Source organism: Copadichromis virginalis, linkage group LG9 (assembly GCF_057382275.1).
Source record: "Copadichromis virginalis isolate Kocher_CV1m ecotype Utaka linkage group LG9, C_Virginalis_male_GT1.1, whole genome shotgun sequence".
Lineage (NCBI taxonomy): Eukaryota > Metazoa > Chordata > Actinopteri > Cichliformes > Cichlidae > Copadichromis > Copadichromis virginalis.
In genome coordinates this window covers 18790878-18807089 of record NC_140626.1, presented here as the reverse complement: position 1 = coordinate 18807089, position 16212 = coordinate 18790878, and the positions used below count along the sequence as shown (strand labels likewise).

The 16212-nt window shown below is 38.9% G+C and overlaps 1 protein-coding gene across 1 annotated transcript in view; it reads right to left on the bottom strand.

Moving 5' to 3' along the window:
• apbb1ip (amyloid beta (A4) precursor protein-binding, family B, member 1 interacting protein) overlaps positions 1 to 16212 on the bottom strand; it is a 28385-nt gene that overhangs the window by 3624 nt on the left and 8549 nt on the right. Inside the window, exons 4-13 of the mRNA XM_085468036.1 lie at positions 14684 to 14973; positions 12508 to 12585; positions 10706 to 10865; positions 5028 to 5149; positions 3982 to 4056; positions 3738 to 3881; positions 3162 to 3272; positions 529 to 627; positions 327 to 447; positions 146 to 207 (exon numbers count right to left, since the gene is read on the bottom strand). Coding sequence (XP_085324162.1) covers positions 146 to 207; positions 327 to 447; positions 529 to 627; positions 3162 to 3272; positions 3738 to 3881; positions 3982 to 4056; positions 5028 to 5149; positions 10706 to 10865; positions 12508 to 12585; positions 14684 to 14973 — 1262 coding nt within the window. The remainder of the gene's footprint in view (positions 1 to 145; positions 208 to 326; positions 448 to 528; positions 628 to 3161; positions 3273 to 3737; positions 3882 to 3981; positions 4057 to 5027; positions 5150 to 10705; positions 10866 to 12507; positions 12586 to 14683; positions 14974 to 16212) is intronic.

The window sequence follows — 16212 nt, the reverse complement described above, 5'->3', positions numbered from 1 at the left end:
GGATAAATGGTGTTGATGGCATTATGGGAAATGTAGGAGCTAGCTTCAGTTTGTCCTATGCATGGTTTGTTTTTATAGACTAAACTATAAAAACAGTCACAATAACGGCTAACCAATGCTTCCCTTCTGATGAAGTGCTGTTTACCTGAGAAATAGGTCCTGGCTGCGGCTTGGTAGCATGACCGTTGGCCTGGTTTGGTGATTTAGCTGGAAGAGGAAGAGAAACACTCAAGTGAACTTTCAGTACAAGTGAAAAAGTGTGTGCTAATATCACTGCATCAGATCAATGAAACAATCAGTGAAGGAGAAATTGCATGTCATGCTACCTTTGACTGTGGGTGAGGGCGTTGATTGATTGGAGCTCGATGGAGTGCTGCGGTTCGTCCACACAGAGTTAGAAGCCTTTATCTCTGCTGTTTTAAAGTTTTCATACAGCGATGCCCCGTACTTGAAGAAAAAGAAAAAGACAACCCGATTTTGTATCTTTGCTTAAGGAAAAACTGTATTTTGTACAGTTTTCATATTTACCTTTGCAATCCGTATTCCAGTCACCCAAAGGTTCATGGTCCAAATATCATCACAGCAGAGGTACTTTATGTACTGAGACTCTTTCTGGATCTGAGGATGCTGCAGAGGCAAAGCCACATACGTTTATACGTTTTTGATCAGCCAATCAAAAACACCACATGGAAAAAACATTGGGCCACACCTTTTAATCTTTGATTCCTTGTGTTTTCAGTCCCATCACCACAGGTGTATAAAATCAAGCACCTAACTGTGCAATCTGCTTTACAAACATTTGTGAAGGATGTTTTTTCTCTACTAAAGAGCTCACTGAATTTGAATGATGAATTTGGATGTTCCAACAGGATGCCACCATTGCAACAAATTCGTTTCTGAAATATCTTCCATTCTCAATATTACACGATCAGCTGTAAGTTATGTTATTACAAACTGTAGTGTTTAGAAACTGTAGCAAGACCACATAATATTACAGAGCTCCTTTAGCATTAGCACAAAAACTGTGGACCAGAGGCTTTCATGGCTCCTGTAGATGTTATGTATATGTGGCAAGTGATCAGCCGGATTGCATCAATCCCACCTTCTAAATTAAACTCGCGATGTCCAAAGAAATGTTTTTTAACAACTTTAACAACTGAAAATAACAACCCATAGCCAATTAGGACTTATTTTACCATTAAATATAAGGTCTTTCATGTCATTCATTAAATTTCTTCTCTCCTGTATAATCCACCATTGGCTGTAAATGGGATTATTGCAAACTGCAAACAAGGAATATCAGCAGTTCAGCCACAAAGTGTCAAACCACATAAAGTTCACTGATTGCTGAGGCACATAGTTTGTACAAGTGGCCAAGGCTCTGGTGACTCAGTAAGTGCAGAGCTCCAGATCTCCTCTGACATTAACATCAGCACAAAAACTGCACACCAGGAGCTTAACGGTATGGATTTCCATGGCTGAACAGCTGGTGTAACTCAGTAAGTGGTCCAGTTCCTTCGTGTCCATTCTGGCAGATTGATCAGGATTTAAAATGATTGTAAGTTGAAACCCTGAACAGTTTTATGCACATGCAGGGTCTCATCTTCTCATAAAAGCATTAATAATTTATGAGTCTTCATGACTGTTTTCATGCTCAGATGTACAGATTTTAAAGAGTTCAAGAAATTAGCTTGAAGTTTCCATGATAATTTATGTCCTAAAAACCCAACTGCACAAATCTGCTTCATTACAGGAACCCTATCTTAATTAAATATATTGACAGTCACTTATATTAAATGCACACTAAGCTAGTTTTGAGGCAACGACAGGCTAAACCTGCTACACTGTGACCTACTTGTTGCTATTGTTTACTTTCTCCTCGATATTACAGAGAGCCATAAGGGGGCAGCGTGGGTCTAGAAGCAGATCGTTTGGTGCAAGTCAAATAAATAATAAATATATATATTCACTTCCTGTTTTGTGGGATATTTCTGTTTGCAGGTGTGAACAGAAACCAGTCCTCCGATGGATCATGTAATTCAATATTATTGCGACTAGTGAGAAGGCTGATGTTCGTTTTGCTTTTGTTGTTGCTTCCATGCAAGAAGATATCCACATATGCCAACTTTATGACCATAAACACTTACTGTAACATTAATTCCCCCAGTCTATTGTTTCCCTCCCTGAAGCCGAAGTTAAATTACCTTGTAATGACACAATATGAGTTATAGAAGCTTGGTTATTCATAATGGGGGTGGTATTAGAGATCACCTCCGGCTGCTCCTCTGAATATTTAACAGCAAATTGATGAGGCTAAATTGTTCTGTTGTCGTCCTTGAATTGCAGCAGTTTTTTGTCAGCTCATAAACGCCACCTCATCAATCTGTCAAAACGCTAATTTAACATTCTGGCAGCTAAGAACAGCTTCAGCTATTACTGTATTTACTTTGTAAGTTTAACTTTAAGGTAAGGAGGCCAGTTGAAACCTGGCTGGAGTTCTGAAAGGTAATTTTCTGTTTGCCCTTGCAGCAGCGCCTTATTCCCTTCAACCCAAGCCTCGAGTATTTTGTCTTTCACTTGAAGCTAATTCAGTTTCTTTGCTTCTCTAAGCTCTTTTTGCTCTGCTCCTCAACATCTAGTCTAATGGGATCTGCTGATTCTAGTGTTTCCCAGACAAGATAGGGGAAAAGAAAAAAGCAGACTTTCACATCCCTTTAACACTGACCAGCAAACCATCTAATTCTTGCTTTTGCGTCCGTCAGCATTTTTTACCCTTAAATGATTACTGTAAGTACCTCAAACTACTGCCACTATTACACTTTAAAATCACTCTTAAATAGACAAAAAGTACTTTTGTGTAAATGATTACAAGAAGTAGGAAGTTTCTTAAAATTCTTGCCACTTTTGAGACTAAATAGGACAAAACGGTGCTGTTTCACTTCTTTAAATCGAAGTATTAATTGCTTTTGAAAATTTCCAGCCATGCAGGCAGCTGCAGGGCTTGCCACGCTCACCACTTTGGTTAGCATCTTTTAAATAGTGCAGCACTTAGTGTAGCACACAGTGTGAAGGAAGTTGCAGCTTCTGCGTTTATCTGGTCCACAATGAAAGGGCGTGTGGCGTGTGGCTTTGAAGCGAGCTGAATTGATATGCAGCCTTACCTTCAGCACAAAGCAAAAGTCAGTTGGAGCTTTGTATTTGCTCTTAAAGTCTTTGCCGTAGTAGACGTTTACGTTGTCGAACTGGACGAAGCAGACGAGGTCACGGGACGACTGAAAGGGAACAAAAGACGATTGTTCGGTTTGGGTTTTTTCTTTTTTGCCATTTACCTGTTTCTGTGCCAACTAAATTCAATATCTACCCTACAGATGCAGTAGCAGGGTATAATGTGATGCATAAATGGTTATTTGGGAGCAGGAGCTGCCAAAAGATCTGAGATATGTGGCAAGTACACTGCAGGTATCAGAGGGGGAGTAATAACCCCAGTTATATCCAGCGGTGCATAACACAAAAGTGGGGTTAATAAAGCTGAAAGACTCTTAACAGTCCCTTGGAAAGATGAAAAAACTTGATATTACACTTCATTAGGGTTTCAGTTGACATAGCAAAAATATCTCTGTATCTGTGGGATTTTCATCTTTCACCACTTCTGTTCAGCATGTCTGAGGCCGGCTGAATCAGAGCATTAGCAGTTGGACGTGTGTTTTCTCTCTTGCATTCTCCTTTTGACTCCTGACCTTGGTCTTCCCTTTGGGCACATAATAAATTCCCGAGGCCCTCAGCTGGAAGAGCCGCTGCTTCCAGGACTTCTTTCCGTCTTCTCTAAGATGCAGCACCCCCTCGAGATCAGGCACGATGATGGAAGTCCCGCAGAAGTTCTCCTGCAGAGATGAGGAGGGGATGAAAGGGTAAGTTACTAATAGGAAAAAGTCACCTTATGGATGATGTTACACCTATAGGTTGTATGTGAGTGTGTTTTACCTGTATTAATAACTCTTTGTCCTTATCTTTCATATCTCTGAGAGTTGTCTTATCCTTCTTCCACAGATAAAAGTTCTGCAGGAACAAAACAAAGTGCTTGAATTATTGCTTTAGGGACGGGCATGTTGGTTTATTGGTTAGGCCACCTCTTTGTAAAACAACTTAAACTGGACCTATTAGACTTATTTACAGCTCAGTTCTTTTCTTCTTGGAATCATATGAAGAAGGTTTGCATGAATAACAATTCAGAAAAAAGCTTATTTATCTCACTGGGCCTTGATGCAGCTTGTCGGTTCATCCTCTGTCTGAAACGAGCAGTTTTAGCTCCTCTACCTTCAAGGTTTTAAGGGTTAAGGAATTAAACTAAAGGATATCATTCTCTAAAAGAGCAGAAGAAGTCATATAACCTTTAAAAAACAAAAAACATCGGGGTCTCAATCCCTTTTGTCTCTGTATGAGTGAAATACTTTGGCGTCATATCATAGTCCGAGCCAGTATGTTTTCATTGTGAGGAAAAGCCCAGAGGGAAAATCTATTTGGTAGTTCATGTCAAAAGCTCAAATAGTAAATGAATAAGGACATACTGTATGAAAGAGATCTGTCTTTTGTTGGAAGACATGGAAGACATGATGGAATACTTTAAAAACGAGAAAATCTTCGCTGGTTTTCCAACCCAGCTGTTTGCCTCTGCCAACAGACCGAATCCATTAAATACTGTAAGATATTAAAGGGTCTCATTGTATCACAAACATGCCAAGATCTCCTTTTTTTTGCCTGAAGCTGTTTCGCTTGATATACTGCAGTGTGGACATAAACGTAAGAGGTCGAAAAGACATTGCATAATTGAGAAGGTGAAAACAACCAGACGGCGCAGAGCTGAAACAACGTGCAGATAGATTTGCACAAATTCAGTCCAAGAATAAGGAGCCACACCACATCTCACCCAATGGATGTGTGAGATCCCACACGAACGCTGCTTATTATCAGTGTTCATTTATAGAGGTTCATATAGTTTTATAAAAGAGAAACTATTGAAGTAGACCAACCTGTGGGTTTTTGAAAACCTCATATTTCTCTGATCTCTCTTGGAAGAGTACTTTGTTCTCGCTGTCCCTTGTCCACACTGAGAGTGGGTCCACAAGGTTCTCGTGGTCTTCAAACGCCCGTTCTGCCAAAAGAAAAGAATAGATGTATAACTTATTAGTCTGGCACATTCATAGTGAAATATTGCTGGAGAAGAGTCATTTTGATGTACTGTTTTTTTAATGAGATGACAGATTCTTCACATAGTTTAGCTTTTGAAATTCCACCATGCAAAGTCACACCAGGGGAATGAAGAGGCTTGAACTGGAGAATATTAAGGTACCAAAGGGCCAGAGCGACTTTAAGCCAGACCTGAGTGAGTCTCTCAAGCGTATGACACACATATTGCTATTTATAGTCTCTATTCTGATATGTTATTTGTCTACTTCCTAAAAAACTGTAGTTCAATATCTTGTTACACATATGTCCACAGTATCAAGTATCAAGCTAAAGTAAAGAAAAAGAAACCTTCTAATTAAGTGTTTAAAAGCCATGATTTTAATGCTGGAGCTTATCCATGTGGTGCTTCATCTTACTTAATTTTAGCTTTATTTAATATATCACTAAAATTTATACCTGCTGTCACTGGACAACAGTGGAAATAAAGAATATTATTACCCTGTGAAATGTCAAGAAAGGCTCACATCTAAATGGATGTGATTAGATGACTGGTGAGGACAAAAGTCCATTATTTTAAAAAAAAATTGTATTGTGAGATTAGTATTTTTTTGCTTTGAACCTTCATCGGGGTCCGTTTTAAATTCAACGGAAGGAAACAAGTAGTTCTCTTTTTGTTTCTAACACAGTCATCATTTGCAAAGCTAAAGCAGCCTGAGGTTCAAAGAGCAATACGTTTCTTTTCCTGCTCTGAAAAATAAAAAAAAAACAAAAACAGCTTCTGTATTTTATTTTTTGCTAATATATTTAGCTATACATGCATAGCAGCCTCTGCAAGTTCCTCCTTGGTCTTCCCCATGCTTTTAGGAACTGTAGAGTAACCTCCCACTTTTGCATTTTAAAACTAAAATGACAGAAAGCAGTCCAAGGTCTTCAGAGCCGGAGGTGAAAAGCACGCTGAAGGAATTTATTTTTTATTCCCTTGTTCTCAGATGCTGGTCCTTTCATGCAACATGTGGTGGTTCTGAATGTCAGATATTATTAGCACATTTAAGTAAAGCACTATTTCTTTCTATCTCTGCAGTAAATCCAGCTGATCTCTCTTCAATCAGCCATGAGATATAGTTTGGCTCAGCCACTTTGGAAGATTAAACTGTCTCCAGTTTACTTTCTCGGTGCACTATTGTTCAAACCAGAAAGCACGCCAGACTTTATCTTTGTGCCATGAAGCAAGTCAAAACAAATGCTTCGCCGCAGTAGATCACTCCATCGCGAAATCTTTAAATCAGCTGCACTTGCTTCAAAGTCAGTCGCACAGCTTTACAATTGTCTATTTCAAATGAGCTGAATTAACGGAGGACCCAATAAAATCCAACCTCCAGCATTTGCTGGCAGGACTTTAAATGGTACTAAACCTCCAAAACACATTAAGAGCTTTTTCCTTCTCCTCCTCCTTCTCCTCCTTTTTCCTCCTTTGCCCACCCACATGTCTGGTGCTGTAGATCTCCATCATATACTGGCCCTTTGAATGTAGTTTAGCCCTGGTCTCAAATTATGGGTTACCAGCTGAGGCAGAGGTAGGCATTAAATAAATTGCTGCCAGGGTTCCAGACTAGTTTGACTATTACAATCATTAAATGGATGGTGTGACTTTGCTTGCTGGAGTGAGTTATTAGGAGTAAAAGTCCCTTTGAACTGCATTAACCACATGGTGCTTTTCAGTAGTGTGCATGGCGAGCACATGGGTGAATGTATGACAGCGGAGATTTTCTGGAAAGCTGGTGTTGCTCGTTGAGCTCTGTGGGTGTTTATTGGGCATGATTTGCTTTGACGTTTTGCTGAAGAAGATTAAAGGTCAGCTGCAGTGTTAGTAATGTTCAAGGGTTTAAAAATGAATTAACTGTTTCCATTTTGGAGCTGTTTTTCTGTGCAGTTAGCCAAAGGTGACACAAAATCCCAAACACTCTTGTGCCTGTGAGTCAAATGGCGCACACAGAGGAATTCTTGCATGGCTGGCACACTATAGATAGCAGTCTGTGTGTCAGACGACTAATTTAAGCCAAGAACTATGATTTGGTTAGTGCTGACCAAAGGGAAAAACGCACATCGGCTCTTATTTTTTGCACCAGCAGCACAGATATGTCATCTTTATCATGAGGTGCAAATAGAAGTGGGAATATAAATCAAAATGAAGGAAGAGGAATTTAACTTGAAATTGAGATTAAAAACATTACTAAACCCTGCAGTTCCTCTAATGGCCACTTGCGGCTTGCTTTAAAAGAAGAAGACACACATAAATCCCCCTCCTTGTACACATAAAAAACTTTCTAGTTGATTCAGGGTGTCTGGAATATCTTTCCGAAGCCATGTCTCTCTCATTATCATGATGTAGTGTGCTGACAGCCAAAAAGCTAATGCTGAAGCTCAGAATGGAGAGGCTAAATCCAGTGGCTGATGTAATATGCCCAAATTTACAGTTGAAATACATGTCTTGTATAAAAATCGAACAAACAACAACAAAAACTCTGTATTGTACTGTATTAACTGTACAAAGGCTTGACGTTTGCATTGTTTGCTTCAAATAAGAGGTTGGTGATAACATTAGCATAGCTGCTATCTACATGCTAGGTATCATTTCATCTAATTTGTTACTTTAAGAGCATTTGTGTATACCGGTAATTATTTGAGAAATAATATGGCTTGTTGTGAATTTAATTTCCTCCATTCAAGAATTGTTTTTCAGAGTTGTTGAGAGTGATATGTTAGTACTTTATTACTTTCTCTATATGACACTTATAACTAAATTGCAGGTTCAGTCAAGCTAGTTAGCTTTAGCTGATACCTTTAGCACTCCACCTTCACTTGTAAATGTCATGACTGGTAGTTTAGCTCACTGGGTTTCCACATTTGTCTAATCTTCCCTGTTTTATCTAACAAAGGCAAAAATGTCCGAAAAATTATTTAAAAATTATTGTGAAAAAGACAATCTAGACAATCTAGTCTAAACCAATAGGTGATGTCACAGTGGTTTTGTCCATCTTTTATGTACAGTATGATATATATATGAGAGTGCTTTGTTGACTTATTCCATCCGTACCAAGAGTAAGGTCTTAGTTGAAGATTTTATTTTTATTTTACATGTATTATACCCTTTAACAGACACATTCTTTGATAGGAAAACGTTTTTAAAACAAGTGTTATGAAAAAAAAACCTAATGATATATATCCCAATCTGATAAAGTTTATTATTCTGTACCATTGTCCTCTCATGTTGTCAAAAGCGTGTATTTATCCTCTGTTGAAAACAGTCATTAACAATTTATGATTTTTCTGTTTCTGAGTAATATTTTCTACACACCACAGTCCCCAGCAAAATAATATATTATTAAAGTTATATAATTATGATGAATGTCTAAAGATGTAAACTGCAGTGGATTAACATGTTCTTATTCTTCATCTTCAAATTTAAAATAAGAAATTGAATAATTCAACGCTTAGCCATTAATTTTGTGCGTCACAACAGCATTTAAAATTTCTTTAAAGCAAAATAATGACTCATATTTTATTGCTCACAAAAGTTAATGGTTTTACCACCAGTATTTGATTAAAACTGCTTCAGGATGAAATAAAACAAATCTCTGTGTATGATATAGAAAAATGGCTATTTAAAAACACCAATTATCTCTGTTAAAATCTGATAAAGTGGTAAGAAAACACAAAAAGCAGATGGTACCGCCAATGGAGGTGCAGCCCAGCAGCCGAAGTAAATATAGCACAGACAGCTCAGACGGAGGCCTGAGATCATAAGGCTTCTATTTCCGCATGACAGGGAGGATGACTGACAGTGTCCGATACAGCAAATTAAACCCACCTGTCTACACTCCTTGTGTGAGTGTAAGCAAGAGAGCGACAGAGAATATAAATATAAAGGAGAGGAGGAGGGCAAGAAAGAGATGGATGGGAGTAAGATCAGTGTTTCATTGTGAGCTCGGTGAAGTTTGGCTGCCACCGTGCCAATAAAAACACAGTCCATCATCTCGACCAGGATGAAATATCCCACCTTGTACAGTGAGTGTATATTTTTGTGTGTGAGTGTGTTTGAGACAGTTTGACAGTTCATATAAAAACACACTGAAGTCTGGCGTTGTTAACACAGTAATATACCACCACTGTGTTTTTCTGGTTTTGTTGATATATTTGCTGCTCAGCTATTGCTTATTGCCGCGGCGTTTCTGCACTAAATTACCCAGATGTCACTTGTCGGTGAAGCGGTGTCAGCACAACTTTGACATCTTTCTCTGTATTTTCTGCCAATGTCATTTAGGTAGTTACTCATTCATGCGATCAAGTTCTTTGATTTATTCCAAACTGCTCCTCGAATCGCAAACGTCTTTTTCTTTGCACTGAAAGATTTCTTATTTTCCCCTGAAAACACTTAACCTGTCTGCGGGTTTTTAAAACAGCAAATATCTTATGAAATAACTACATATTGAATCATAGTGCAATGGTGCCTTAAAATAATTTTCCATAAAGGTTCCATCAATACTGCAGCTGCATTTCCCATCAGACTCACTGCAGCATTTTTAAAGGTACATATAGTATATATTTCTACTAACGGACACTGTGTCACTTACCACAGCTATGCTGATGACACACAGCTTTATACAGTACAGTCTCCTAGAAATATGTGACTGAGCTATTCTGCATATAGTGCCTGTAACTTTTGTTCAGTTCAACTTAGACTTACCATTAATTAACAGTGACTGAGATTTGAACTTCAGACTCCTTACAGGGTTCCTTCCTTTCTGACGCTTGTAATAACCAAAATTTACAAAACTGACATAACTTTTCAGTCATTATGAATAAAAATCAGTGACTTGGCCCATAAACTCATTCAGAGAACATTTTAAAGGTCAAGACTATAGAGTTTTTTGGTGTGACATTATGCTCACATTGATCAAGAACTGTCTCCTGTATTGACCATGATACAACCACCAGTCTGTTACCCCTGACCAGTTAGTGAGTGGCTGTTGGAGGTTGCTGGCTGATAAAATTGGTCACTAAAAACCTCCTCATGATTGCTATAGTTGCCATGGCTGTCCATAGTTTGCATGTAAGACACTGACTTGTCGAGCAGTAGTAAAATAAAAATTTAAAGTGTAACAGAAACCAGAAATGGAGAATCACCTTCAAGATAAAAGCTAAACTGTCAACACATTTCAAATTGCACGACGGTTTCTGTTTCTGGTTCACTAATGCTCAGCGGTTACTTAGCAAGTGTTTCCAGACAAGATGGTGTCTTGATGCAACCACAGCAATTTGTTACTGACCAAACCAGTCAGGAGCATTTTTTGTCAAACGGTCAGGGAATATGTATCTTTTTCTAGCAACCGATGGTTGTCAGATAATTTCAGACCGGTCATCAGACTAAGTCATTTGACCCTAAAAGAAGTTAACACCATCAACATATCACTGTATAGCATCTACTCTATGGTAGCTTACATGCTATATTATGGTAACTCACCAAGCTGCAGTTCTGGGTTGGTCTCACATATGCTCCAGTTCACATTGCAGTCACAATGAGACTTCTCAAACATGTTGTCCAGAACTTCCCTGACATTCTGTCGCTCATCGACCATCAGCGTCTTGGAGCTGCCATCATTCATTAGTACCTTCACCACCAACTGTCAAACAGAAAAACACAGCTTTTTAAATTTTTTTTTTTTTTTTACCACACAAGCACAAAAAATATCATTCCAGTATATAAAAGTGATGTTTTCTGGTGTTCTTGACACAACTTTAGATTTTAAAAATTCTATTTTTATGGCAAACTGGATTAGCTTACCTTAGCTTGCCAAAGCAAAAGAGTTAAAGCTCATTTTTACTGTATACTTCTTGTAATCTTTGGACAAACAAGCACATTCTTCGTCTTGTGTACAGAACTGCATTCACAGTATTCATAGAAAGCCATTTACAGTATAGATTAGCATTAACTAGATTTAGCCAGCATCTTTTAATCTAACTCCCAGCAAGAAACAGAGCAAAAGGTTTAAGTTTAAGGTTTTCAACATGTTGGACAGCAGCAGGTGTAAGACATTAAATCCAGCCTTTATGCACATGCAGCTTGTTTGTTTGCCAGTTTAATTACAGGATATGCACAGTAAATGGATGTTTCTGTCTCCTAACGTTAGCTTTACTGGAAGACTTCGAGCATCAGCACTTCTGTCTTCTGATTCGAGCTTTGCTGTAATTTCTTCTTTATTGTCTTTTTGCAGTCTTAGCACCTCACTCAGCGTGTTGGATGAGATTAATTTTGCCCCAGAGCAAAGCATTTTTCCCCCTGCAGGCTCATGTGGTTTCACAATTCCTCTCATCTGGTAAGAAATCCTGCTTTGGAAAAGCTGAGGAGTTTCACAGCACTAAGGTCAGCCAGTTGCTTGCTTTTTGTCATAAAAATGGGGGTTTCAGAGATGTTATCACAAAAGGATTTAGAGCTTCAGGTCACAAGTCACTCAGTTTCACCCTCCCTTGAAAAACAGTCAGGTTTTGACATGTGGTTGAATGAACTATCGCTGGAAATTTAATTTTCCTCCTAGCACTTCCTCTCCCCAAGATGCTATCTTATAAAAAATATCCCCAAACATGCTAAGAAACCAGTGGGCTTATCTGAAACTTGTGGTCCTCTGACCACTTTCTGCTGAAATTCCTGGAAGTGCACCTGGCACTTCTGTATCTCTTCTATGAACCCAGAGACACACATCCATATGAAAGTGGCCCGTGTTTCCTCAGCTTCCACACGCACACATGGCTTTTTAGAAAAAGTTCCTTTTTAGTTTTCACTTCTAAGAATTTGTAACTACCATCTTAACAGGGAACTAGGTCACTGCGAAGAGCCAAATCACGAGTAAAAGAGTAAAACTTGGCAGTCGTATCAGTCACAGTCATCTATGATAAAAGAATGGCATGCCATCTGCGTGAAACTAGTTTGGTTTTGTGTAAAAATTGCTGCTCTGGAAGTGTAGCTTTGCATGCAAGAACACGTCTGAGCTTTTGAATGCTGCTTTGAAGATGAGAAAGTGTCCACATATCACCCCCAAACAGGAAACCACGCTGTCCTGCGGGATGTTGGCTGGATGAAAGTAACCATCCATTACTGTGATTGATGGCTCTTCCAAAAGAGAAAAAAGGAAAGGAAACCCATGCTATGTTTGACCATTAACTCGTTTACAGTAATGTTCAGGTAGCTGTAATTCTGTACGTCTCTACTCTTGCCAGTGGACGTCAGCTCAGAGGGCAAAACAAGAAGTCGGTGTTTGCTTGTCTTACCTTTTTAACTTTAGCTTCCTTTAGTTTCTCAAGAGCGAGTTTGATTTTGTCTGCCTTCATCTGCGCCTCGATCTCCTCCTGAATAAGATGTGCACAGGGATGAGATGGTACATGGTCGTCAACTTTTTTTTTTTTTTTTAGAAAAGTACAATGTAAGCACCAAAAAGAAAATTAACAAACTTCACAATCATAAAGAAAATGTGTTAATTCACTTTTTAACAGACTGACGACCTATTTAGGGTGTATCCTGCTATAATCTGGTATTTGTTCGACAATATACAATTTCAAGGAAAACAGTTTTTAATTTAAAATAAAGGTTGCCAAAAATTCCTTTCTTATCATATAAAGTGAGTCACAACAAAAAATATTGCAGTTTTGTAACAAAAAAAAAAAGAAAGAAAAAGAAAAAAGGAAAGCATGAGACATCTCTGTGAGTCATTTTTAAATTTTTAACGGGGCTAATGATGAGGAGGGGGATATTGTACATCAAAGGTGTAAAACACAAAGTTCCCAGCAGACAACTCTTACTTAATTGCATTATGTAGTATTACTCCATATAATGACACTCTATGGGGTGTTCTGAGGTTAACAACATGTGTAGGTTAATGAGATTACTGCAGTTCACTTGAACTAGGAGCAACCTCAGTGACGCACTCGCAAGGTGTGATTCAATGTGAAAATGACCCACTAGATCATTTATGAATACTGTTATGACTTATAGCTCATTTTACTGTAAGGCAGAACGTAACATCTGTGCGAATAAGAGCATGTAAAGTATATCTTCACCTTTAAATGAAGCAAAGCTCAACACTAGTACACCAGTACCACCACTGGAAGCTCAGAAAATGGAGCTTTCTATTATTATCTACTGCTGTAAAACTGTTTACTTTAACAAAACCACAATCTCTTCCAAACACTAGTCAAGTGTTTGGGGGCTGAGCCTATCATCCCACCTAGGTCCTACTTTCAAGTGGAACCACTCCTATGTGTAGCCTCAGGTGTGTTTACATGTGTGGATTCAGGCCTTAGAAACAATACACAACGTGATTGTTTGGTTAGAGACCTTTGTGACTCATTAGTGACCGACTCAAAGTCTTTTTCCATAGAACCAGTTCCAGTCAGCTCTATAGCTCTCATCATTATACATCATTTAGGAGGTTTATGTTGCATAAAGCTGTATACAGATCCAATGATTAGGGTTAACTTTTCTGGCTGCTGTTTGTGGCTTCATATTTCACTGTGCAAAGACAGTCGTATCTGTGTCAAAAAGAAAGTAATGACACGTACTTCTAGTTTGCAGAAAGGGTCCCAAGGGCGAGTCAGAAGATCAAACTCTAGCAAGTCTATCTCTGTGATGTAGCACTTCAACATTTTTCAAGAGGTGTAATGTCTTGTTTTCACTTCATCCCCTCCTGTGTGGGTGTTGAAATCTCCATGCAAGACTTCCATCTCGGACATTAAATCCTACCTGCTAGATCTCAATTAACTGTTTTCTCCAGATGCAATCACCCGTGAAAATCCTGACTGACTGCAACTTTAATGAACTCGTCCACGTCTACCTTACAGTGACGCACTCGCTGCCTCAGCACAGCTGGTGTTTTTACCTCAGACAGATGAGGTAACAACCTCTGCTAAAGCAATAAGCTCCCGTCTACCTCCCCCCCCCCCCCTCCCCCCCTCCAAAACTGTCACATCTTACCTCCCTTACTCCAAGCCCAACCTTTGCTATCGATCCTGTTACACTTTTCTCATTGCCGTATGTGTTTGATCTGTTCCAGACAGACCCTCGGCTGTTTCGCCTCACACGTCTCTGTAACTGTAACAGATGCCTCCATCCAGGAACGACTTTGCTATGATCTCACCGTTAAGAGCAATACCACTCTTCCAGGTTTCACAAAAACATACAAAACTCATCTTAAATTTATGTGCTGGAAACTGGTGATGTTTTTGTTGTAAAACTGTCTTGTCACGCATGGCTTATAAAGCATTTACTCATGGTAAACCAAGACATGCGCAAATAAAAGAAAGATTGTGACGTTGTTGATTCGTTCTACCAGGAGCTCAACAAACGGTTCTTCCTTCTGACCTGTGGCACTGCCCTCGAAACTAGCTCTCTCAAGCCTTGATTAATGCTCTGGTTTAAACTTGCAGAATTGCTGCATGTGGGCTCACTCACCGTTGTGGGCTTTGCACCAGAAGGAGGTGGAGGTGCTAAAGAGGAGGCAGCAGAAGGGACAGGAGTGCTAACATTGCTGCTTCTGCTTCCTGCAGATGACGGTGAAATGTGCGATGGGGCAGGTTCGATGCTCAGGCCCTTGGGCGGTGGTGGGAAGTCTGGTTGAGACGCTGACGGTGCCTTCAAGCATTCTATCTCTGTTGCCAATTTCTCTTCCGTTGCATTGAGGTCAGCCATCAAATCGGCCATGAGTGCGTCCAAGTCATTGCCCTCCAGTTCATGAAGGGACTCTGGTGAAGCAGAAACATTTTGTCAGGAAGTAACTCAATAGAGAATATTGTTGGATAGAATTTCCTTTTGTTCCTTTTTCAAAGTAATTTGCCTTTTTTCCCTAATTATGAAGAACTTTCCTTTTTTGAACAAGTTCCCCTTTCAGTTATGTTTTATTAAACAAAGTCAATGAAAGGAGTTCTTTCATTTTATTCCTCATTCATGTTCCCAATATTGCTCCACTGAGGAATCAAGTTTCAGAATTCAGTAGAGGAAGCAACAGTTTCGTCTGCATGCAAATTTTAGTTTTGCTTTTTGTAGGCTGTCCTGTATTTAGATTCCTCAAAGCATTATTAAGTTAACACATTTATAAAGAAAAGTAACTGTATGTTATAGACCAGTCAAAAATAATTTGCCTTTGCTGATTTGGAGCGAGTGCAACCTGGATTACTTTATTTTGGCTTAAAGTTACTTCTATGAAAAGAGTCCAGCTCTGAGGCCATTCTCACTTAACTAATGTGTGTGACTGTGGCTTTTCAAGGTAAGGGTTGCAGCTCTGGAGAACTGCTCATCACAGGAAACCAAAGACAATAAATAAATCTTACTATAATAATTGTATTGTTAGTAATTGAGTGTTGAGCTCTGTATGATCATTTATTATTTATGTATCTCCCCCTAATAACTAGGCCAGTCTGCATAAACATCATCCCACACAGAGCAATTATAGCATCTAGTCTGATGTTGCGTTTACAATTACAATTGCATTAACGGTCGCTAAAGTTTGCATTCGAGACAGAATTTTGTTCGACTCACTGCTAACTACAGATACCATTATTTGAAAAATAATGGCATGTACTTATTCAACTATCTTTGTGGGATCATGTGAGGATCAAACTGATAACATATCAAAATTTCTTTGACCAACCCCCTTTTTTTCCGAGTATTTTTTACACCTCTGCCTAAGGATTAAAACATTTCAGGAGGCCCCTGACCCCTTATCTTATCTAATCTTGTCTTGTCTTGTCTTATCTTAATATAGAAATACGTTAAGGTTAGATTAAAACTTTTGCACATTGTTTTGATGGTTAAATTTGTAGCCAAATACATATGTGTGTTGATGGTGAGATTGAACCCTACACACAGAGTGGAGCAGGCAACTTTTAGCAACCCTTTAGCGCAAATGTGAAAGCACCTTATTTAATCTACCTCTCACTGTGCTGCACGTACTCTGGTCCCCAGTAATACATTTGCTAAGTTTA